The sequence below is a fragment of the Prunus persica genome, chromosome G2 (assembly GCF_000346465.2).
Source record: "Prunus persica cultivar Lovell chromosome G2, Prunus_persica_NCBIv2, whole genome shotgun sequence".
NCBI classification, from domain to species: Eukaryota; Viridiplantae; Streptophyta; class Magnoliopsida; order Rosales; family Rosaceae; genus Prunus; species Prunus persica.
This window is the reverse complement of record NC_034010.1, coordinates 7,604,973-7,629,912: the sequence shown is the minus strand read 5'-3', so window position 1 is coordinate 7,629,912 and position 24,940 is coordinate 7,604,973. Positions and strand designations below refer to the sequence as shown.

Here is a 24,940-nt window from a genome sequence, read left to right as displayed (position 1 = left end):
CCAGGGAACCACTTACAATGCAACTTAAGAGCTCCAAGGGGCTAAGCCAACAAAAGGACAATACATCAAAAGAGAGAAAAAAACAACAGAGCTACTCGATGAACACACAGCATGACAGAATCAAACCAAGCTCGACCAACCCGAAAAATAAGGGGCTTTATATGATGTGATTAATTGCAAGTAGATAGTATCGCTTTAATTAATATAGTAGTAAATATAGTATCGTTTCAACATGGATCAAGTTAATCTATTAAGTACTAGAATGATTTATTCTTAATTATATTTGAATTAAACAACAAGTGGAATACGTAAATAATGTAAAGAAAGATGATAAAGGAAGTAGATTAAGAATAATTAAATAATGTAATAGATGAAAATAAAGATGATAAAGCATTAGGACATCGATTTCACCTAACTAATCCCACTCAAATCCTTCTACCTTGTTAACCTAATTGACCTAATGTTAGTATGAAAATAGTGTTGTCATTTCCTAGACTCTAGCATAGGTTGAAAATTAGTGTGTGAAGAATTGTTACTGGACGTTTTGGCACAACTCATTCAACCCCATACATCCAAGGCTTGACTTGACCGATATGAGAAACTTGATTTCAGGTAAATCATGACATAATCATGCATTCATTATAGGATTCCTAGTTTGAGTTTTTTGTTTTAATAGATATTGTTTTAATAGATATTGTTTTTCTATTAAAAATTGATTGGTTGGCGTTTTTCAATAAGTATCCATATTGAACTAATATTCATGTTGGAAAACCAATTGTGGTCTTCTTAAGAGTCCAAATTAAGCTAAAAGTTCATAGTTATAATTGAAGTGGGTTTGGTACTCGTGTGCGGCCATCTGACTAGGTATAGGAAGCTTTGAATAAAAGCAGCTTGCATCTCTTTGGTTTTTCACAGTTTTTGATATTGGGTTGAGCATATAGAATTCTTAAGCAAAAGCTGTTGTGCACATATTTGAGATAAATCATCAAGTGTTCCATGTTTACTTGGTGATTTATCAAACACTTTAATCATTCATATTGCATTCATATGCATGTCGGTGACTCATACGGTTGAGTGCACCAAGACCGTGGTGGCAGTTTTCCTCCGGCGAGCTTGAAGCAATCGTGGCCAGTATTGCGTTCAACATAAGGAGTGTCGAAGATCATCCCGTGACAGAAGTTGAGTTACGAAGAAGTCGGTAAACATTATCTAGAATGAGTCTAGGATAAGTGTGTGAGTACTTCTTGTAATCATCGTTCTATAGTGGATTTGAGTTGGACTGAGGAGTCCCGTGGATTTTCCCCAGAGGTGGGGTTTTACCACGTAAAATAATTCTCTGCGTGTTCTTTTATTTTAAGCTTTGCACATCTCAAGATTGATAACTAATATCAATCCTGCTTCAAAGGTTGATCATTATTTATTGCAAAAAATTCGAATTAACTTGTTTAACCTTCTCCAGGCATATATAGATATCCTACAGGTATTTTCACCTAACATGTAGATATTCATTTTCCCTTAAAAGTATGGCGCCCCCGGAAGGAAACACGTATATAAATATTTGGCCAACTTCCTCATTGGTACACTAGTTGCCCCGCTCATCCAGTACACTATTAACGATATTAAGACGAGAACGATATTTCGCTTGCTCATGAAAGAACCTTGTACTACATTCCCCCATGTTTAAGCCAAGAAACCCTGGAACGCTATGGCCAAAAAATTAGTTACAATTAGGGGACCAAAATAAACACTATTTCCAATTGACAGATACTTTAGGACAACATAAAAATTTAATTTCAAAAATAAAATGAATTAGATATTTGGATTGAGTCTGTATGGGAGATTGCTTAGTTGTTGTTAAGGTCATCTCCAACCATGAGGGCCAAACTCAAATTTTAGGATTATAACCCCAAAAACCTTTTCCAACCATGTATAGGGAGGGGTGGTAATTTGGGTAAGACTGAAATCTTGGGCAAAATTTGGCCCAACTTTCCAGTCAAGGTGGAATTTCTATGGGCCCCAAGTCGGAGCCAACTTGCGCAGCACATAAAGGAATGGCAAGACAATGCCAACTTGCTCGACGCAGGGAAGGTTCACATCAAAGGGACATTGGAATCCAACCGCTCCCTTTGAAAACCAATGATGTATCTTCTTGTTTTTTTTTTTTTTTTGAATTCTTTATTTAATCTTTTGGAGCCTTTAAAAGCTGGCCACGCGTCGAGCAATGAGAACCAACTTTTTGTGATTTTCAAGCTTTCTCAAAGAGATATAAACGGCCCATATTTTTTTCAACTTGATTTTAACGAGAAAAAGAAGATCCAATGGTCGAAATTAAAATCAAATGGTTAAAATAATATTTTTAATTTATCTGAATGAGATTCCACTCTCAAACTCTACAAATGGCGTTCCCATTTTAAATTTAAGTGAAAAGAAATGTTATGTTTATGGAATTTCAAATTTTTTAGATTAAAATGTATAGAAAATTCAATCATGAATGTTGAAATAAAAATAATGTCAAGAAAAATTAAAGACAAAAAAAATTTAGGCGTTAATCATTTTTAAACAATTTAATAAAGTTGCTGACTCAAATTATGAGTCTGGAAGGTTGGAGGAAAATAAATTTGAGTCCTAAAAATACACAAATAATTGTATTTTGAAAGGTAAAAATTTGAGTTTAGCCCTAACATAATTGCAGATTGCCTAATACTGTCAAAATATTTTATGATGTTAAGAATTTAGAGTTCCTTCGAGAAACCTCTGTGTAATGTTTTTCTGGTTAAAAAAAAATTAAAAAACAATCTACTGGTTAATAAATAAATAAAATATCCACACACAAAAAATGATGATGACAACAACGAAGGCGGAAGAGGAATCACTTTCAGCACTTTCTTCGTTTTTGTCTTATGTCTTATGGTGATTGTGCTGGCGGCCTTACACTTACCCACGCCACGCATATTCTTTTCTTACAATATTTGATATGGACATTTCATCTCACTAGAAAATGAATATCCTTTTGACAAAAAGAGAAAAAAAATAAACCCAAATTCAACTGAATTGGACACTCAAAATTCCTACTCCAAGTTTCTGTAAACTCTCTCTTCTTCTCATTCATTTCCCTTTTATTTTCCACTTTGTTTTCCATTTTCCATTTCTGTAACAAACAAGAATTACAAAGCGGATAGAAATATGGCTGTCTCAGCCTTCAAATCGTCAAGCAAAAGGAGCAATGCCGCCACCAATTCCTCAGCATCAACAACCTCATCTGTTGGCAGACAGCAAATCACAGACAAAGATGATAACAACCCAGCAAAGAAAGCCCCGCTCAGGAGGTCAAGAAGCGTCAGCGCTTTCTCAAGGACCAGCCTTGACGCCTCCGCTGAAAGCTTCTTGAACAAGAGAGACAACCCTCTCTTCTGGTCAACGGACGCCCAAGCCGTTGACTCCCAAAAGCTAGTCAAACCCACCAAGCTTGACGCTGCAACATCGAAAGATTCGAGACCGGCGACCTCCGCTGGTGCTGATTCCAGAAGGGGCCGCTCCGGGTTGCGGAATTCCGATGCTTTGGGGACGAGGAAGGAGGCGGGTCGGAGCTTGTCGCGGGTCGACCCGAGCCGTCGGAACCGCTCCATTTCCCGCGGTCCGGATTCCAGGAGGCATTTCGTCAATTCTAAGGTTTGTTGTTGTGTTGCTTTCAATTCAATTCAGAATATTTCAGATTGGATTTTTGGGTTAATATTGTCGAGGAAGAGAAAAGGAAGATGAATTTGAGTTTGTTGTGTGTATAGAGTGACGATGAACAAGTATGGGGTTCGTTGAATAAAGTGGGCAGTGATGGGAAAAAGGGTGCTTTAGTTAGAAGCAGTTCTGATGAGTTGGATGAGTTGAAAGGTCTGCGTACATGGTCCAGCCAGCATTCACAAGATTCTGATGCAAATTTGGTAAAAACTAAGCTGACCCATGTTCTGATTTTGTATGATATGACTAGTGGTGTTAATATTAGCATCTTGCTTGATGATTTTTTCTTCTGTTGTTCGTGTTTCTCTTTCAGTCTTGTTTGCAATCTACAAATTGGGAAGATGGAGTTTCAGTCGCAGGTTCATTATCTGGAGCAGAAGAGAAAACTGTTAAAGCAGTGTGTGAACGGATGAATATGGATCTTGGGCATTCTCATTTGGTCTGTATGACTTCGATTCAGAAGCTTGCCTCTTATATATTTATTTTTTTGGTGACATGCTCATCGCTAGTTCAGATATCAGTTGGAATGCTACTTTTCGAGATAAGTAGTTGGTTATGATAATAAATAAAATTCCTTGCTAATTTGCAGTCAGTTCAAGGGAAACATTTGGAAGATGATAACCCGAGTACTAGTATATATGAAACAGTTCGATCTGAAGTGAGGCGTGCTATCTCTGAGATTCAAAATGACCTTGAAAGTGTAAGTTCTTATGGATTTATTTATTTATGCTTACAAGTAAAGAACAAATTAGCAGCAGGTTGTTGGTTGTTGGCATTCTATTACTTACTAAAGAAAGGATTCTTGTAGGACTCTTATATTGAATTCCTGTACCTAATCTTTTGGTATTACTCCTTCGTCTAGAAAGAATGCTTGCTAGCTGAACTGCGGTTGTCTTTTCAACTTCATTAGGATGAATTAAATTACTAGGAGTTGTTGGACTTAAAGAAAGGAACACTTTTTAAAAGTGTTGCAAATGTTTTTGTAGTACAGTATCTCTGGTAAGTACGCATGCTCAGAGAAGAAGTTAGGAATTTGAGCTACTAATTTGAGTATATGTTATGCTGCATTGTGCAAATAATAGATTCTGTGGCCTCTTAATTAAAGTTTGCATTGTGTATGAGAACGCCAGAATGTTAAGCAGAATTAGAAGTTTATGGTACAATCATTCTGATATTTTGACCATCAAGTGATACATTAAAATGAAGGTAGTTAAGAACATAGGTTAGATGATATGGAGTGATGCATAAATATAAAGCTTCGTTAACCTTGGCAGTCATTTTAGGGATGAATACAGTACAAATCATTTGATGAAAGTGACTAATAAAATAGGCGCATAGCAAAGGCCTTTTTCTTTGCTCTAACTGTTAAGTAAGCCCCTATAGATTTTGGTTGAGTTATTTTCTTTCCACACCCAAAAAAGAAAGAACGAAAGAAGCAAGCCCTTATAGATTTATTGATTCTGAATTAAGGTATGTACAAGCTTATGAGTAGAATGTGAAATATCTTGGACTAGAGAAAGACTTGTTAGATATGTTTCAAGGAATTGCTACTAGTGACAATAATGCGTAATCCAACTCCACTCAAGGCTTCACAGTTGGAAATAAATTCAAGGCTGTATTTACCGCCTAACAAATTTTTGTGCAGTTGCTAAGGAACTCGACATAAATCTACTCACCTTAAGTAAAATGGATTGCTCCATAACATATCAAATAGTTCTTATAACAGAGACATCAATGAACCTGTTGTCTCTTGAATGGACAGATCACCTCCAGATGTTGGATTAGTTGGTGGAGGCTTAATCTTTGGATTTCGGCTTTTGTGGAGTATGGGTTGTGGCATTACCAATATTACAAAGTGACCACTACACGACAGCCACTTTATTCAGTTGACTTGTAATTTAAAGATTTTGTTTATTGAGTAAGGTATACCAAGACGAATGTAACATATGTATATAGGTTATTTAGTTTCTGTAACCCTTATTAAATTAGTTCTCTTGCTTGTACTCCCTTGCTTTTATTTTGATTAATGATGACAATGCTTCAATTATGACATATATTTATTCTTTGCTTATGTGCTTGCAAAGTGCAGTCACTGCTATTTGATAATATGCTCTTTCTTTCTTACAAGCTCAGGCTATGCGAAGGAGTAATGCTCCAGCACTTGCAACTACCGACATTGCTGATATCCCTCCTGACCTGGTAAATCCAAGTGCAGTTGAATTAGTTTTGGACATCAGAAGAGAATATGCCAAAAAGCTTGAGCAGGTAAATTTCCATTTCTCTAACCGTACTTGGTTTGAGGTTGGCCAGAGTTTTGTCAGTTGAGTAGTCGGATGTGGCTTAATTGACAATGCCATTGTTGTGGAACTTACTAGATGTTAGCATTTGAGCAGATGAAGATGCATGCATTGATTAATGAATATGAATAATTGCAAATACTTGCTTCTAGGTTAGAGTAAACAGACAGGAGAATGTGTCTCATCTGGGACACAATTGGCTTCTTGTTATGGTATTGGTTAATGCAGATTGTCCTTTCATTGTTGGATGGAGTATGCAATTTGGGTGGAAATACTTGTGGAGTCCATTTATTTTATTGTGATAATTATTGATGTCTTTAACAGAGTGTGTAAGTTACTTTTATGATAAATCCCGTCATCCTCATATTGCTACTGCGTGGGTTGAAAACTTTAAAGTGGTTGCTTCGGGAAACGATGTTAAGGGTGTAAACATATTTACCGTGTTTTGACAGGACTTTGGGTGATGGTATTTTTCATTAATTGCAGTGACGTATATATTCAGCTTGATCTGAAGGTTTTTCTTTTATTTATATATTATTTTTTCTGTTGACATGATATAAAAGAGAGGTTGATCCCCTGTGTGCTACTCTCAGCTGTGTGACATAAAGGAAACATTATTATTCTAGGCATGCTACATGGACTTCTGTGACACTTCAAATCCTATAATCTTTTTCTTTTCTATTACTTTTTCTCCTTTTTCTTTACATTTTATGTGGGGAACGTAACTCCACTAAGTAGACCCTTGCCTTAAACTTGCAGTCCCGGGAACGCTCTAGAAAACTTCAATCGGACCTGGCTGTTGAGGAGCACCGTGGACAAGAGCTCAGCAGGATCCTGAAGGAAGTGCTTCCAGATCCCAAGACCTCTAATGTGCCAAAATCACGTCCGGGAAGAAAAGTAGGATATTCAATTTTTTATTTCTTCCCCTACCTTCTCTCTTAGTATTTAGTCAAGTTCCATGCAATATGCTTGTATTTGTTTTCCTTGGAGCATGACAAGCATGTTTTCTTTTCTTGTGTTTATATATTGTTGGTTCTTGGATGCAGATGCTAAATAGCTTCTTTTTTCAGAACATGAAGTGAGTGTGTATGGATCTTCATTTCATTTTTACTTTCTTAGTAAAACTACACATCATGCTTAAAATAACATTTTGTAAAAGCATTAAGCGTCTAGGATTTGTCATTTAAATTGTTTGTTTCCTTTAAAAAAATGCATCTGTTTGTACACAAATGGTCAATATTTCTAAAATGGAATGTTTTTCACCCCTTGTTCTGAGGCAGTTATAATTTTGTGTATGGAGAAATTTGAATCTCTGTGATGATAATTGGAGAACAAAGGTTTGCATCCCATACACAGTTGAAATTTTTCTTACAGCTAGCATCTAGGTAAGAGTTTCACAGGTTGTTTGTCTTTCCTTCATGTTCTTTTATTAATTTATTGTTACAGGCTAGCATTGAAAGAAGGAAGATGTCAAAACGTCTAACAGAAGAAGCCATGTCTTATTTTGATGAGTGTGTATCCCTATCAACTTTTGATAGTTCTGACTTCTCATCGCCAGAAGACCCACCGCTCAACTTAGTTGGCTTTACTACTCCTGTTGGTAAAAGCATGTCTTTACTCCAAGCAAGTTCAACTGCTGCAGTCACCAATAACTCAAACTCTTGCCACAATGATAAACAGGTCCATGTTATTCCTTGCTGCTAATTAATTTTTTACCTATTTTATATGCCTTTTCCCCCTAAATTTGTCAAATTATAAGCATGTAGTTATTCATGTAATATCTTATATGATATCCGAACAGAATCATCTAGTTTCTGAAACAATAATGTTCATTCTTTCAGGGATTAATCATTGAAAATCAGTATACCAATGACCGTCATGCTTCAGGACTGATGGCAAGCAGTGGTCCTAGGGAGCCACAGATTAGTCCTAACAGTGCCAACATGCCCCAGGATTGGAAGTTCTCATTTGCTCATAAGCCAACAGAAACCCTTGAGCTTCAACCAGACATTATGAAGTACGCAAGACATTTTGAGAAAGGAATTGAGAAAGATGACACGGAATTGCAGATTGTAAGATCAAACTACTATGATTTGGGTGAGTACAATTTGCAGGCTGCAGCACAAAGCTATATGTTCGACAGGGTATTGTATAGAAATAGAATAGAGTCGGGTGGTATTTTACTCTGTGGCAATGGTATTTCAGGTCCTTTGTCACATTTTGCTTCTTTTTTCTGATAATGTGGCTGAGGAATGCGATAAATAGAACTGTCTCCGGAGTGAGGTTAGGAGTAATTTTTTAATTATGTATTATTATTATTATTATTATTATTATTATTATTATTATTATTATATATAAATATAGGAAAAGTGAGTAATCTTTTGTTAGGACGGAAGCCTTGGGAGGAATGAGGGCGAGAGTCGAAATCTTACCACGAATGAGTGTAATTTTTATGAATGAGAGTAATGGTTATGAACGGGTGTAATTGTTAATTAAGCCAAAAATGGTTTAAAGTGGTGTGTGGTTGTGCGCATCATACCTTGCTTATGGTTTATTGCCTTTTTCTATTCCTTAGAAAAACCTCAATAAAGAACAAAGCCTCTTCTACAACCAGAACCCCTACTATCAAATTTAAACGCAGAAACTAAAGAGACGGAAAGAGTTATCCCAACGCCGTTGAGAATACTGAAGAGAGCGGTGCCCAAGCTTGGCTTATGGTGTTATTGTCATGACAAACTTATATATATATGTTTTGTTTTGATGAAACAAAGCATACATAGAAAGGTGGATGTGAATTGGGCTAGTTGGCTACGGTGAAATCGCTCTCCGGTACTCAAGTTTGACTCCCTTAGGTATAGATTAGATTAATTTAAAGTAGTGTAGACTATTGTTTATATAAAAATACAAATAAAAAGTAGACTTACAAAGACAATGTGAATTGTTAGTTAGGCTAGTTGGCTAGGGTGAAACTGCTTCTTTGCGCTCAAGTTTGACTACCCCTCGATGTAGATTAGATTCATTTAAAGTAGTTTAGACTATTGTTTATATAAAACTAAAAATAAAAAATAGACTTACAAAGATGATGTCAACATTCCGTACAATTAAAACAAATTTGAAGTAGAAAATAAGAAAATCAGACAAAAGGTTGTGAAATTAGCTTATGTCCAACTACTTCACCCACCTATTTCTCTAATCTATAATTTTCACTGTGGTTTTACAATGAATAATCCCCAATATTTTTGAAAGTATCATTTTAAGTCCATCAATTTGCAATGCAGAACGCCTATGGCAATTTGGGGCCCATATTTGTTCATCAGTTTTGGGTCGTCTATTATGAGCTCATCATGGAACATGGACGGTGTATCTATCAGTCATGGTTAGTGTCTTCATTTGTTGCTTAAGCAGTATTATCAATCTAATAAATTTTCAAGATTATTTTTTCTTTTTCATTCGTTTTTTTTGTAAAAGAGGTGTTGAGATTTTGTTTCTAGGGAAAACTTCAGTAATGCCCTCTAAACTTTGACAAGGGAAAACTTTCTCCCTATGCCTTATGACCTCACGTGCAAGGCCTGATCATATTTTCAGGGATACTTTAGTTAGGATTGTTATTCTCTTTTTTGTTATTATTTTTTTTTTTAATGCAAGCGATAATAGAGGAGGGGGATCCGCCCATGATCAAACTGGTTTTGGAAGTTTAAAGGAACATTTTATGAGCTTTCAAAAACTAGTTTTAGAGTCGATTTTCATGGTCATTTGATGGACTAATATAATTTTAAATAATCTTAGTGTTGATTGATGCTCTAGGTTTGGGTTTCTTTGATTTATTGTTGGATAAATTATATCAAAGAGTATAAACAAGATTTTAGGCATGTGGAGAACCAAAAAATCTGTATTTAATTTTAAATTTCGAAGCTCTATGAAGAAAAATTACAAACTTACTCTCTTACTCAACCGTGACCACCACTCACTTTGGCTTTTCATTTATTTTCATGTACATTATTTTGAATTACATATACATATGTGAAACTTGTTATATGAGCAACTAAACTCATAGGGCTAATTAGTTCAAGATTTAGAAGTTCAGGATAGATGTCATTCCAATGTTTAGTAAATATATTCTTTAAAATCTAATAGCTAACATGTATGGACTTCCGATATCATGGAGAAAATAAAACCCTTGCTCCCTCTTGGGTTTGATTTTCCTATAACTTGGAAAAGCATTTATTGAAAACCATGAGAATAGACATGAGAAGTTCATTCTTAAACAATTCATTCTATGAACCACAGGGCCTGTATGATTTTAATGATCAAACATGAAGAGAAAGCGAGCATGAGACAAGTGATAGATAATGGAGTGAAAGGAAGAAGAAAAGCAAGGGAGCCTGTCATGGCCAAAATACCCTTCAAGAAGTGATCAGGTGTGAGACAGACGATTAATCTTTTATGGAAATTATGGTTCTATTTGGTTTCTGTTAGGATGCACCCCGAATTCCCCTTTGGAGCCTGAAAGAAAGTCTTGAGCATGTCTGACACCCAAATGGGAAAACAAGACGGTAAGACTTGTATCGAAAATTTGATAGTCTCCTTTGTAATTGATACTATCACCAAATTTCTACCTGTAAGAAAAACACATATAAAGTTCCCATATAATTAATGAATCAATATCCAATACCTTAATCATCCAACATATCCTTTGACAAAAAAATTTATAAAAAAAAAAAAAAAAATCATCCAACATATAGGCCAATAGTCCAATAAGGTCTCATGCCCTTTACACAAGTCACTACAATCTAGAAATGGGCATATCAGAGCAATAGTATACTTAATTTCAAAGTTTCAAAACTTAAGAGAAGTGTAGAACATGAAGAAATAGAAATCTTACGATAGCATAAGGTGATTGGAAGATAGTGGAAATATATGCCTTAACGTTGCTTGAGACAGTTGAATGCGTTCTAAAAACAAAACCCCACTCACAATAGTCCAAAGCTAGCTCAATATCCTCATCGGGTTCGTTGCGGGTGCATGCGAGGCCCTGGTATTAAATTTGATCCGACGCATAGCGACGCGTTAAAATAAAAACCTACTTCCCGAAACCCTAACTATGTGTGAAACCTACACTAATTCGTCCAATGACAACCCCAATGGGTTTAATGGATGTTCTAGAGCTTTCTCTGAGGTCAAGAGGCCTCAAAGGGCCTCCGGGCCTACAAGACATGTGGGACGCACACAAACTTGAATGGTCCTGAACTCAACATCACAAACGACCTCCGATTTAGATGAAATTTATATTAACGAAAAGAGTTTGAAAGAAGTTTCACTTGAAAGTGGCTGGATATGGCATAAAAGTCGCGATGGCCGCGAACTTTTCGGCATTGCTATTGCGTGCACAATAGTCCAATGGGGACGTTGTAATCAAAACATGTAATTGAGTTACTTACTCAAAAAGATCAAAGTTAAAAAACCAATATTAACCTAAAATGATCATCACCATCACATGCTAGTTTTAGTTTTTTTAGTTTCACCTCTCACCATATCAACCATCAAATCCACCCATATGTTCATTATCACAATTATTTGTGAGTTCCCATTGACTATTATGTCATGTTAACTGAAATCTTGTTGAGCTATATGAATTCTTTTGCTCACCGATATTGGTAATAAAGATTAGGTCCCATTGACTATTATAACCAACTAATACTATGTTAGTAAGAATCTTGCTCCCAATGGGACCTTCCTAGTTGAATTTATTGTCTGGATCCAAAAGGGTAAATGCATACTCTTTTTTTTTTTTTTTTTCTTAAATGGAAATTTAAAATTGAATATTCTTAATTTTTAACTTGCATGTTGATGCAATGAAAAGTATAATCTAAGGACAAGACGTTAAAACGTATTAGTAGCTTAAATATGAACTTTTCATTTCATAATAAAATTTCTAAGATTTTTACGGTTTCTTTAATCATTGGGAGATTGGGTATTTCTAGGACTCCTATTTTTTTTTCTTAAATAAATTAAGCCCTAAAAATCTGGGGATGAATCAACAAGTCTACGGTTTGGACTCTTTTCTTGGTCAGGGTGTAATGGTGATGAATGCTGGGAGAGTGATAGAGAATGCTCCTCTTGTTCTAAAGTGGAGCCAAAGATCCAAAAAATGAATTTTAGTCCAAAAAAAAAATTGAAAATCCAAATGAACAACAAAGAGGATTTTAAAAAGCTAATAAAATCTACTCTGTTTCTGGGGTGCAGAGAGAGAGAGAATGAGGTAATAATTAAAGGGTATTTTAAGAATAATGGTGGGTGAAAAAATAAGATTGTGTTTTTTAATATTTGAATAATGCTACTCTTACCACATTTGTATACCACATCTTTATACCATCTTATGTGGCAACTGAGGTGGACAGCCACATCAATTAAAATTATTTAATTTTTTTTCTTTTATGATTTATTTCAATATTTGTTTTTCTAATTGCCTTAATTAAAATACACTTCATTGATTTAATTGATGTGGCATATAATATGGATATGTCACATCATGTGGTATAAAAATGTGAGATAAAAATGTGATAAGTGTAGCATTACTCTTTAAATTTATATGGTGGATAGAAAGATAAGGTGAGTGAGAAAATAAGACAGCGAGTGAAAATAGCAGCACTCAACTCAATTTATATTTGGTTTCAACACTTTTTTTTAAAGTTATTGTCATATATAATTTAAATGTCACATGCTATTTACCGTTAGTAACAAGGTGACATCAAAGCTCAACAAAATTACTTAATACCACAAAACCAATAACATAAGTAAATTAATTATTTAAATTTTTCATGCCATTATACCAATCAAAACATATAATTGAGTTACTTATTCAAAACTCTCAAAGTTTAAAAAAACCAGTATTAACCTAAAATGATCATCACCATCATACTATTTTAAATTTTTTAGTTTCATCTCTCACCATATCAACCATCAAATTCACTGTATATTCATAATCACTATAATTTATTAGTATCTTGATCCCATTGACTGCTTGCTCATCACTTGGGCTTTCGAGTTCATCGATTGCGTCACGGTTACTAAATTTTTTTAAAAACTATATGAATTCTTTTGCTAGCTGATAATGCTGATTAGGGTTATAAATATTCATTTGTAACAAACTACTGATATGTTAATATGGATCTTGCTCCTAATGGGACATTACTAGTTGAATTTTGTGTGTGGATCCAACGGGGGTAAGTTCATACCCTTGAAACACCAATGAATTTTTTGTCTTTTTCAACTTCACGACTAGAAATCCCAATAAAACACCATTACAGTCAACTCCTCAATTCTTTTGGAAGAACTACTCAAATTTACACTACCATATCAATATTCTCATCAGCCCCCTTAGAAATACTGGTGTCTTCATCACCGCGACACCACCAACACAACAACATGGCTACGACCAACAAGACTGCCATGTATTTTAATTGAAGTGATGTTATATAGATAAAGACCCGCATGTGGGTTAATTAGACTGAAAAATCTTTAAAATGGAATAAAATTGAAGGAAAATTTGGCCTCTATTATCAACACCCACTAACCTTGACACAATATTAAAGGTGGAGCTGCGAATTTGATTTTTCTTATTTTTTTACCTTTTCAAAGGATTGAGATGGGTAGATTGGAGCTTGCTGGATTTGTTGAGGTAAAGAAGATGGAAAGAATATGGAGAGTTAAAAGAAAAAAATTATTTTCTTTTTAAAATTTGTTTTATATTTAGGGTTTTAAAAGTCATTTTACAAAGGGATAAATTTGTCTTTAAATATTTTAAGATAAGGTGGGTGGGAAAATAGGATAGGTGGGTGGAAATAGCAGCATTCATAAATTTTTCATGCCATTATACCAATCAAAACATATAATTGAGTTACTTATTCAAACTCTCAAAGTTAAAAAACCAGTATTAACCTAAAATGATCATCACCATCTCACGGTTACTAAAATCTTGTTAAACTATATGAATTATTTTGCTAGCTGATGTTGCTGATTAGGGCTATAAATATTCATTTGACCACTGATATGTTAATATGGATCTTGCTCCTAATGGGACATTACTAGTTGAATTTTTTGTGTGGATCCAAAGGGGGTAAGTTCATACCCTTGCATTGTTCTTATATGGAAATTGAAAATTCTTCTAAAACATAATTTTTCACTTGGATGTTGATTCAATGCAATGTATAAACTAAGGACAAGATGTGAAACCGTATAAGTAGCTTAAATATGTACTTTTGATTTCATAATAAATAACAAGAAACATTGCGTCATCTATTTCGAGAATCTCACTTTGTGCAAACCATCTAGGGCCCAATTGGACACGTTTGCCCAATAACGAGGGATAATTAGGAAATTATATAGATTGGATCATGAATATGTAGAAACAATTCGGGATCTAAGAGATTGGTTGTTTCTACAGATATGAAAAATATTGTATATACGTCGACAAATATGGAAATAAGGAAAAATGTCGCTTTTCAGGTTATTGCAATAGCTTCATATTTTGTAAATGTAAAAGTTGTAATAATCGTAAGCACACTATAATCCTAATATAATTAACATTTTTAAACTCAAGTTTTGAGGTTGTATGCAACACCAGACATCGGAAAGGAAATAAACTAGTACGTTTAGTTACTTTCTCGACATTACCAAACATGGAAAATAAATTTTCAATTTTCCATCCCTTAAAAAAAGATATAGAAAATAATTTACTATCAAATTTTTTCCGTGAACCAATCAGGTCTTAGAAAACTTTATCGGGGTTAAAAAGAGATTTCCAAACAATGCCAATGTCAAGCCCAAATGCTGAAATTTAGTCCAACAATGTGGTGGGTAGTAGAATCTGAAACATAGGTTGTGGATGTAATATTTGTAAGTATTGAGGGCAAATTCGTTCTCAAGTAGGACATAGAGGCCCAACTCAAACCCATGGAGCAACAGATACACATACAATATAAAGCCATATGGTAGAAATTAATTTCAATTTTAAAAATTCGGGATGGAGAGAGATTCTTTGAAGCCTAGGAAGGCCAACGTGGAGAGCAAATCCGATTGGTAGCATGACTGCGGCTTAAGCCAAGTGTAGGGTGCTTAATTAACTCTTGGTTAATTAACCCAGCTCCAACTTTGACCCGTGGTTAACCTCCCCCAACACAAAACCAGAAAAATGGTCTTGCTTCCTTGTATATTTTAACACACCACCCTTCCAACTTCTTTCTTCCGCAGTCCTCCTCTCTCCCTTTTTCGGTAAACCACTTTTGTCTACCCCAAATGCCACTTCTTCTTATGCTAGTACAACTCCATTAAACCCACTCACCATAAAACCAGAGGAACCCAGACATGCATTTGCATCTTCCACTATTTCATTTTCCCTTCCGATTTTCATCCTCCTCTTCAAGTTTTTTCTTTTCTCTTCTTCTTCTTCTTCTTGGGTTTCTGTCATTTTCTCTGTAATTGGAAGGGAGATGAAGAGGTCACCTAGTTCTTGTTGCTCTTCTTCTTCCTCTTCTTCATCTTCATTTGCAGGGCCTGAAACTCCCCATCTGAACCAGGCAGAGAATCAGAAGCCCAAGGCCAAGCGGATTAGAAAAAACCAGAGCAACCCAACAGAGAAATGCCAAAATGGCACCAACCCAAACACAGGAGGGGGCAGAAGAAGCTCCATTTACAGAGGGGTCACCAGGTCCATTAATTTCACACAATTTTTTTACAGAGAATTTCCCATTTGTTTCTCAATGGGATTTCTTAATTTCCATTTGCATGTCTGAAATTTTGCTGCATTTTGTGTTTTTGGGTCCACAGGCATAGATGGACTGGAAGATTTGAAGCTCATCTCTGGGATAAGAGCTCATGGAACAACATTCAGAACAAAAAAGGACGACAAGGTAATTAAATTTCTTTTACTGAATCCTGATCGGGTCCAAGGAGATCTGTAAATTTGAATTTTTATTTTTATAAAAAAAATCTGATAATCCTTTTATTTATTTTTGTATGTGTTTCTGACTGTGTTTTTATTCCTGTAAAAACCTCTGTCAATGCAACGTTCGTATGCTCTACTTTTGCCGCTGCTTAATTAGTTTATTTGGGTAAGTCAGTCTCTCCTTCAATCTAATATTTTACTTGTATTTTCTTTTATCCTCCTCTGACTCTCTATTTTTTTCAATTTAATTTAATCTTATTTTTCCACTTCTGGAAAAATAAGATATATATAAAAGCTAAAAATAAAAGAATCTTTCTCATAATTATGTGGTCATGGGGGCTGACGGGGTGTTATTAAATAAACTGCCTGCGTTTGACGTTATTTATTAATTTATTAATTAATTTATGGCATGTATATAGGGGCCTACGATAGTGAGGAGGCTGCTGCTCATACCTACGATCTTGCTGCCCTTAAGTATTGGGGCCCCGGGACAACCCTGAATTTCCCGGTACATTTATTACACCAACCTTAATGTCTCTGGAGAAATGTCTCTCTCTCACTCTAATCCCGTCACACACAGCCTCTGTCACGTGTGTGACGGTCACAGCTAAGTCTGAGAAGACGTTTTTTTTTCTTCCCATTTTTGGGTACTGATTAAACTTGCCAACAATGGTTGAATTTGCGTGCAATGCTGCAGATAGAAACGTACACAAAGGAGCTTGAAGAAATGCAGAAGGCCTCCCGGGAAGAATACCTAGCCTCATTGCGTCGCCGGAGCAGTGGATTTTCTAGAGGCGTTTCGAAGTACCGCGGCGTGGCTAGGTAATTAAATGCAATGTACAGGCCAAATTGGGAATGCAATACAATCCTTTGGGTAAAAAATTTATACTATTTTATTTTTATTTTTACAGGCATCATCATAATGGAAGATGGGAGGCCAGAATTGGAAGAGTTTTTGGAAACAAGTATTTATACCTTGGAACTTATAGTATGTACCTTCTCCTCTCCTCTCTTTTCTTCTCTTTTAATTATTATATTTTTCAAAATTTCAGATCCAATTTCAATTGCCTCACTCAGTGGACTTTCATTCACTATGCATGCCTTCACATTTTGTCTCATTTAAAACAAAAATTTTAAGGAGTTTTTAGCAGAAATTTTCAGAAAAGTCAGTCGGTCCAGCGTAATTTTAATTTGGAATTTTCTGAAGAACTGGATGCTGCCAATTTCCAACTGCTCTACTGACTATAGATGCCAATTTCTAGCACCTTTGGGTCGGCCAATGCACAGACGTGGCCAATTTTATAGCACCTTTAGTTTTCCATTCCGGTCCAAACCAATATAATATACATGTCAAAATGAATCTGTTTTCTGTATGAAAATTTTAAATTATCTTCTATTTTTGTGTGTATTAATTTTATTTTATTATGTATATTCCTTTGAGAAAAAAAAAATACGCAACCCACAAACAAATACAGCCTCATATGTCAAGGGGCATGTAGCTCAAATGATTAACAGTGTTTACCTTGCACTGACGTCCTAGGTTCGGCAGTTTCGCGATCAATGTTATCAGTAAGTAAACTTTAGGTTCAACTAGGAAGTTGCCAAAAGATTGAACTGATAGAGTTATTACTTTTTAGGTTAGCAAATAAAGGTAGTTGCACCACCCAAAATACCAAATATTTTGCCTGAGTAAATGAAAATCAATTATTATTTTTGAAACGTAACTGTGTGTTCTGATCTTGTTTTTCATTCGTTCTTTTTTTGTGAAATAGAACTATTTTCATTTGAATTTTTGAAACCAAAAAGGGGATATTAAAAACCATTAAAACACCTTAGAAAAGTACGATTTGGTTTGGGTTTTGGGTTTAGGATGGCAGTAATCAGGTACATGCGGAAGTACAATAGTAGCAGGAGGTACACGCAACCAGCCAACGATTGCATTGACTGGATCTGAGGGTGGGTTGAGAGATTATTTATATATATATATATATATATTTTTTTTTTCTTTTGGTCAGATGGGTTGGGTTGAGAGATTTTAAGAAGCAAAAAGAGTGTGATATTTGCTGCAAATCGCCGGCAGTGGGGCACGTGACACCCAGCCTTTGCCTTTTAGTCGGAGAGAGAAAATAAAAGTTGCCTGTCATTCTTCTTCAAAGCGTCGCAGTGGATCAGATTGATCTTGGTTTTGATTCAAGAAAGCGACAGGCACGGGGGCTCACGTGTCCTATGGCTCTCCTTGTGGCTCTCTCTGGGTGTGCCAAGTCATCCTGGCCTCATCTTGCTGCTGTATTTTTTCTTATGCCAGATCCACACCGTCCAAATCTTGGGTGCGTGCGTGTGCTTTCCATCTCATTTCTAAAAAAGAACCAGAAAGCTAGTCTCGATTCTCATTTGCGTGTGTACGACTCTCAACCGTTGATGATATAATTCCCATTCTCTCATTTTTGGACTATAATTATCAACGGCAGTCAGTCGTTCACGCACAAATGAGTGATGAACACGAGCTTTCTTTGATTGTTAAGTAGGGATTGAGAGGCAAGGGACCCACTAAGTATAGTAGTTCGTAGTAATTGCTCTCCCATGCAAGGGCTTGGGTTTGAGTCCTAACATTTGTGTAGTGTGTGTGAGTTTAGTATATTATGGCTCCGCTAAATAGAAAGGTAAAAAAAAAAAAAAAATTTAATTGATTAGTTATTGTAGTTGAATAAAATATGCTTCATTTGATTCTCAAGCTTCAGTACTTTACACAAAAAGTATCTTTATCTAAAAGTATTTATTTATAAAAAGTTACCCAGATTTTTTTATTTCTTTTTGGTAACCAAACTCAGCTAATTTCCCATTTCCCACCTGACAAAATACATGATCCATGATTTTGCTCTTCTCAAATTATGATTTTTTTAATTTTTAATTTTTGTATTTACATTTAGAAGTGACCACATTTCTTATCAAATTAAAATTCTGCAACCCGTACGACAATGACAGGGACAAAAAAGGTGTTTGGTTTGAAATTCAAGATAATTGCAAGAGAAAAATTAGGGTTTCAAATTCAAGACAACATATTTTAAAGCATGAATTTTCTACTGTCGGGGAACATAGATCCACTGCTTCAGGTTCTGTGCATCTTCTTTTCTTATATTTTGCCTTTTTGTTTTCCAAAGTTCAATGTTTGTGGTTACAAATGGAGACCCCAAAAAAAAAAACAGTGGGGAAGGGGAAATTGAAAACAAGCATGTGAAGCAGTGAAGGGTACTTGTAGGCTTTCACCTAATTCCTACCTTCTTTTTTGCTTTTTAAATGCTACAAAAATTAGGTGTTGTGGGGCATTGAAATTCTTGTAGATTAATTATTTGGTCCAATTATACAAATGCATAATGATCTTCACTAGTATGTATTTTTTTAGTTAAATAGTATGAACTATCAATGTCACATGAGTTCTGTATACACATGCATTTAATCATAATGTTATTTAAACAGTCGAACCATATTTATCTATCACATTGTAGATCACATCGCTAATAACACGTAACTACGTTTACAGGTGAATCCCACGTCTATTAGAGATGTGGTCTACAATGTAGTTCTAGTTGATTTTATATTGTTTCATTATTTTGTTGTTTTTTCTGTTTTTTTATTTTTTATTTTTATAATTTGATTTATTGTGTGTTATTGAAGATACACAAGAGGAGGCAGCAGCAGCATATGACATGGCAGCAATAGAGTACAGAGGAGCAAATGCAGTGACCAATTTTGATATCAACAACTACATTGACAAATTCAAGAAAGAGTCGGAAGAAACTCCTCCCAAATGCTTCGATGCTGGACTACCGGAAGATGAAAAAGTAAAGCACAAAGTGCAACAACTACAACCACAACAGCAGCAACAACAAGAACAACAAGAAGAACAAATTGTCTCAACCCAACCTCAGTATCCACATCTTCTGCATTGCATAGAAAGTAATACAATGGACCAAGTCATGGATGCTGCAGATGAACACAAGTTCACTTGGAACTTTTTGGACACAGGATTGATGGCTCAACTTCCAGTTCCTGACATCCCTCTGGATAACAAGCCCTTAGAGTTACCAGACCTGTTTGAGGACTTGGGCTTTGAAGAAAATTTTGACTTGATATTTGGGGCAGCAGGTGATGCTGATTTGGGTGGCTTAATGGAATCTGCAGGTTGTGGGGTTGATGTGGGTGTCCCAAGAAACTTGGAGGATAATGGGCCATCTTCTTCCCCTTCTTCAACAACCACCTCTATTTCTTTTTAACTTTTCTGTTTCATGGTGTTGATCCACTGGGGAGGGTTGGGATTGTTGGGGTTGGTCTCAGTTTGTTGTGATTTGATGTGGGTGGGTGGGCAAGGAAGATAAGAAAAAAAAAATGGTTTTGGCTTTTTTATTTTTGTAACTTTAGTTTTGGGAAAAAAGAAGAAGTTTCTTTATTTTATGTTAAAGAAATAGAGGATAAAAGGAGAAAAGGTGGGAATCTTGATAGAGATTTTCTCTCTTTCAACAATAAGACATATTTTTGCCTTTTTTAACGATAGAAATAAAACTTAAAAAACATTAGCGGGGAAATTAGAAACCAATATAGAGACATTTGCCATACGTATAGAAGCCAGCCAATTCATCTTTCATGAAATTTGCTTCGTGAAAAAAGGCTTCGTGAAATTTGCTAAGTGTGGCTGTGGCTCTTCTTTCTAGCTCTACTATTTCCACGCACCCTTTTTTCAGCCTTATTAGTTGTTGCAAGTTAAAGATTCAAGCTGGTTGGAGGTGTTCAGTTAAGCATATCTTTAGGGAGCAAAATGCGGCTGCTGATGTCTTGGTTTCCAAGAGGTTTCTAAGAGCATTTCCAGCAGGGCTGGAAACACTCGGGCTGGGGGGGGTTTGGGCAAAAAATCGATTCCAGCAGCAAAAGTCCAGCCCGGGCGAGCGTGGGCCCCAGCAAAACAGGCAGGCCCGAAGGCGAAATCGGCCCGAAGTCGCGCCCGAAGTCCAGGACAAAATAGCTGACGCCAGCATGGCGTCAGCCCTGAAATTTCGAATTTTTTTTTACCGTTGGCGCGTGCATTGCACGCGCCAACGTTAAAAAAAATTTCACATCAGCGCTACAGTGCCGCCAACGGCTCTTTGACACGTGGCGGCCTCTGGTCGCTCCGATTGGAATTTTTTCTTCAATCCAACGGCAGCCAATTTTTCTGCCAAAAAAAATTGAAAAAAAATCGAATTTTTTTTAAAAAAATACACAAAAATTACAGAATTTTTTGTGTATAAATACCAACCAATACTCTTCACTTTTAACACCAAATCCTCATATATTTTCTTCTCCTTCTACTATTGTTAACTTTCTCCTCAAAATTTATTCACTTTCTATTCAATATTTTTTCACTTTCAAGTTGTAATTTTTTTCTAGCATATTATGGGTTCTTCTAATGAAAATGGAGGGGCATGGAGCATGATGGAAGATGTTAGCTTGTGTGAGGCTTGGGTCCAAATTAGTCATTGTCCAGTAACGGGCAATGAGATTAAATTTTCTCATATGTGGAAAAAAATTCATCAAGCATTTTGTGAAAGGGCAATTGGTTCTACACGTACGGAAATGGCATTATCCAGTAGGTGGAAAGTTCTTAATAAAGAGTTGGGGAAATGGAGAAATGCTTTAGCAAAAGCAATTGACAACCAACGAAGCGGAGAAAATCTTAGCAATGAGGTAAATTATTTGTCATTTTTCTTCTATTAATTTCTATGTCATATTAATTTTTATTTAAATGTTTCTTGCAATTTATATATTTTGTTAATATGTCTCTATTTTTTTTTAATACATGTTGCATTTTTTTATTAATTCTTTAATTTCCATTAGTTTTTTTTTTACATGTTGCATTGCCAATATTTTAAAAATTCTCTTGCATTTCCATTTCATTTTTTTTTATAGATTATACAAGCACAAATGTGGTTTGGTGCTACTGGCCAAGGGAAAAAAAGTTTCATCCATACCCATTGTTGGGAGGTGGTGAAGACTTGTAAGAGATTCCAAATTATTCCAACCGGTCCGACGGTAGTCTTGAACGAGACTCCACTTCGTGAGACTCCGGCATCGGATTCACCTATGGATTCCCCGATGAATCTAGACTCACCAATTGAAAATGAGCCAAGACCTATTGGGAGGAAGGCGGCGAAGGCGAAGAGAGGGAGTAATTCTAGCAAGAATGCATCTCAATTTTTGGAGGAACTTTCAAAGCACCAAGCCATGAGAATTGAAATGGACTTGAAACAACAAGAGCATGATATGGCTATTCAAGTAGAATATGCAAAAGAAAGGGAGTATGTGCGCAAAGAAAGGGAGTATGTACGCGAACAAAACATTGAAAAAAAAGATCGGGAAACCATGGCCATGGATACAAGCCATATGTCCCCTGAAACAAAACAATATTGGAAGCTAGAACGAAGGGATATTATGAGACGAAGACTTTTTCGTGACGATGGACCTAGCAACACGGATTGGTTAAATGATGGAAACCATTAAACTAGTTTGTTTGCCTTTCATGTCTTAGTTTACTTGGCTTTGATTTCATTGTATTTTTTGTTTTCTTTAATTCATGTACCTTTGATTTCATTGTATTTTTTGTTTTCTTTAATTCATGTACCTTTCATTTCATTGTATTTTTTGTTTTGTTTAATTCATGTATTTTATTTTATTATTAGTTGTATTGCTTTTCTTTTAGTCAATAAAGAAAATATTCAACAAAAATCCTTTTTATTCAAAACATTCCATACATAAAAAACAAACCACAACCAAAGCATAAAAAATAAACAACCCACAACCAAAGCATAAAACATAAACAACCCACAACCAAAGCATAAAAAATAAACAACCCACAACCAAAGCATAAAACATAAACATAATAAAATAAAAACAACTTCTTCACTTCACTTTATTCACCTTCATTTCCTTCATTGCCTTTCACCGCCCATAAATGCTCCATCAAGTCAACTTGACGGTGTTCATGAATATACGACGATTGCATCTCCGTGTAGCGATCAATCATACGAGGCATGAAACTACCGTCTCTAACCAACGGTTCATGCTGCACTGCTTCTCCATTTGGCCCCACTGGTTTTTCATAAATTCGTGTTAGGGCCGTGTCCATGGGATTTGGTTCATACACGTCATCAGCATCGTAATCATATTCATCTTCCACAATCATGTTATGGAGGATGATACAAGTCATCATTATACTCCTAAGCACCTCCTCGTCAAATAGACGTGCCGCGCCCCTGATAATAGCCCACCGAGCTTGAAGGATACCAAAGCACCTCTCAACATCTTTTCTGTACCCCTCTTGATAGCAAGCAAAAAATTTTTCCTTATGGGATCGGGGATGTGGAATTGTTTTCACAAATGTTGTCCACCTCGGGTATATGCCATCAGCTAGATAATACCCGGTCTGGTAGATGGTATTGTTAATTTCATATGTGATATTTGGGGCTTCACCTCTCAAAACATCATTGAACACCGGGGATTGACCTAGGACATTCAAATCGTTTTGAGATCCGGCAACTCCGAAGAAGGCGTGCCAAACCCATGTATCAAAACCAGCAACTGCTTCCAGGATGATACTTTTCTGCCCTTTTCTATTTCCGTAGTCCCCTTGCCAAGCAGTTGGACAGTTTTTCCACTGCCAGTGCATGCAGTCAATACTACCAATCATGCCAGGGAATCCTCGAGACTCAGCTTTTTGGAGAAGCCTTTGCAGGTCCCTGGGCGTAGGTTTGCGGAGGTAGTCTCTGGTGTACAGAGTTTCCACTGCATCACAAAATCGCACCAAGCTCTCCAAAATAGTGGACTTCCCCATCCGAGCAATCTCATCCACCTGATCAGCAGATGACCCATACGCCAACATTCGTATCACAGCTGTGAATTTCTGCTCTGGAAGAAGTCCCAAATTTCCAGCACAATTTCTCTTTTGAACAAAATATTCATCATAATTGCAAATATCATGCATGATTTTATTGAACAAATGGGGTTGCATTCTATATCTCCCTCGAAAATGAACATCAGAGTACAGAGATTGTGGGATAAAATAATCTTCCATAAGATTCTTACCCCGGGAATGTCTATGTCTGTCCACATTTGGGCGACGGCCTTCTCGTGAACCACGGCGAGCCTGCTTTTCTTCCTCCAGCAAAGCAACTGCTATGCCAAGTTGCTCATCTAGTTATCTCTGCGCCCTTTTGCTTGCAGCTCGTCTACGCATTCTTTCTCTAGTTTCTCGCTCTTGCCTCTCCAAAACCTCTTCCATGTCTGCCATTGAGAATGGAGAATGAAATCTAAAATTTGACAAATGGAAATGTAGAGAAGAACTGGTGTGGGAGGTATGAGCTGAACCTCTGATTTTATAGAAAAATGTACACAGATAGATATGACACGCGGCGCAATTTTAGAGGGTGAAAATCTTATCTGAAATTTGAAATTCAAATGAAATTTCAAATTTATCTGAAATTTGAATTCCGAAATGTATCTGAAATTTGACATTTTGAATTTATCTGAAATTTGAATTTTGAAATGTATCTGAAATTTGAAATTTATTTGAAATTTGAAACCGAAAATCTTATCCGATATGAATAGTATTGACACGTAGGAACCCAAAAATCTTATCCGAAAATATTATCCAAATTAATTGTTTAAGTAAACAAAATTGTGAAAAAAACAAAAAAATGAATAGTAATTGCCATGGCAAGCCCCAACTGCTGGAAACACATTTTACTGGAGGGGGCTAGGGCAGCCACTATTCACGTGAATAGTGCCTGCCCTAGGGCTAATCTTGCCATGGCAAGAGTCAACTGGTGGAAGTGCTCTAAGAGTTTTGAGTTTGGCTCTGAGGTGCAGTCTTTTGCGGAAGTGCCAGCTTTTCTTGTGAATTGTTCGGCTGCGGATGCTATTGGGGTGTCTAGGTCCCGTGTTG

At 36.0% G+C, this 24,940-nt stretch overlaps 2 protein-coding genes across 2 annotated transcripts; both read left to right on the top strand.

The window, feature by feature from the left end:
- On the top strand, positions 2,953–8,574 carry LOC18786504. The gene is made up of 8 exons (XM_007218809.2): positions 2,953–3,669; positions 3,783–3,935; positions 4,046–4,171; positions 4,322–4,432; positions 5,866–5,997; positions 6,789–6,926; positions 7,476–7,709; positions 7,871–8,574. Exons 1-8 carry the CDS (start codon positions 3,184–3,186, stop codon positions 8,264–8,266), a joined length of 1,776 nt encoding a protein of 591 aa, XP_007218871.1. The 5' UTR covers positions 2,953–3,183; the 3' UTR covers positions 8,267–8,574.
- LOC18787732 (ethylene-responsive transcription factor WRI1) lies at positions 15,137–20,805 on the top strand. The gene is made up of 7 exons (XM_020556275.1): positions 15,137–15,735; positions 15,855–15,937; positions 16,130–16,138; positions 16,392–16,480; positions 16,670–16,794; positions 16,884–16,960; positions 19,645–20,805. Exons 1-7 carry the CDS (start codon positions 15,518–15,520, stop codon positions 20,241–20,243), a joined length of 1,200 nt encoding a protein of 399 aa, XP_020411864.1. The 5' UTR covers positions 15,137–15,517; the 3' UTR covers positions 20,244–20,805.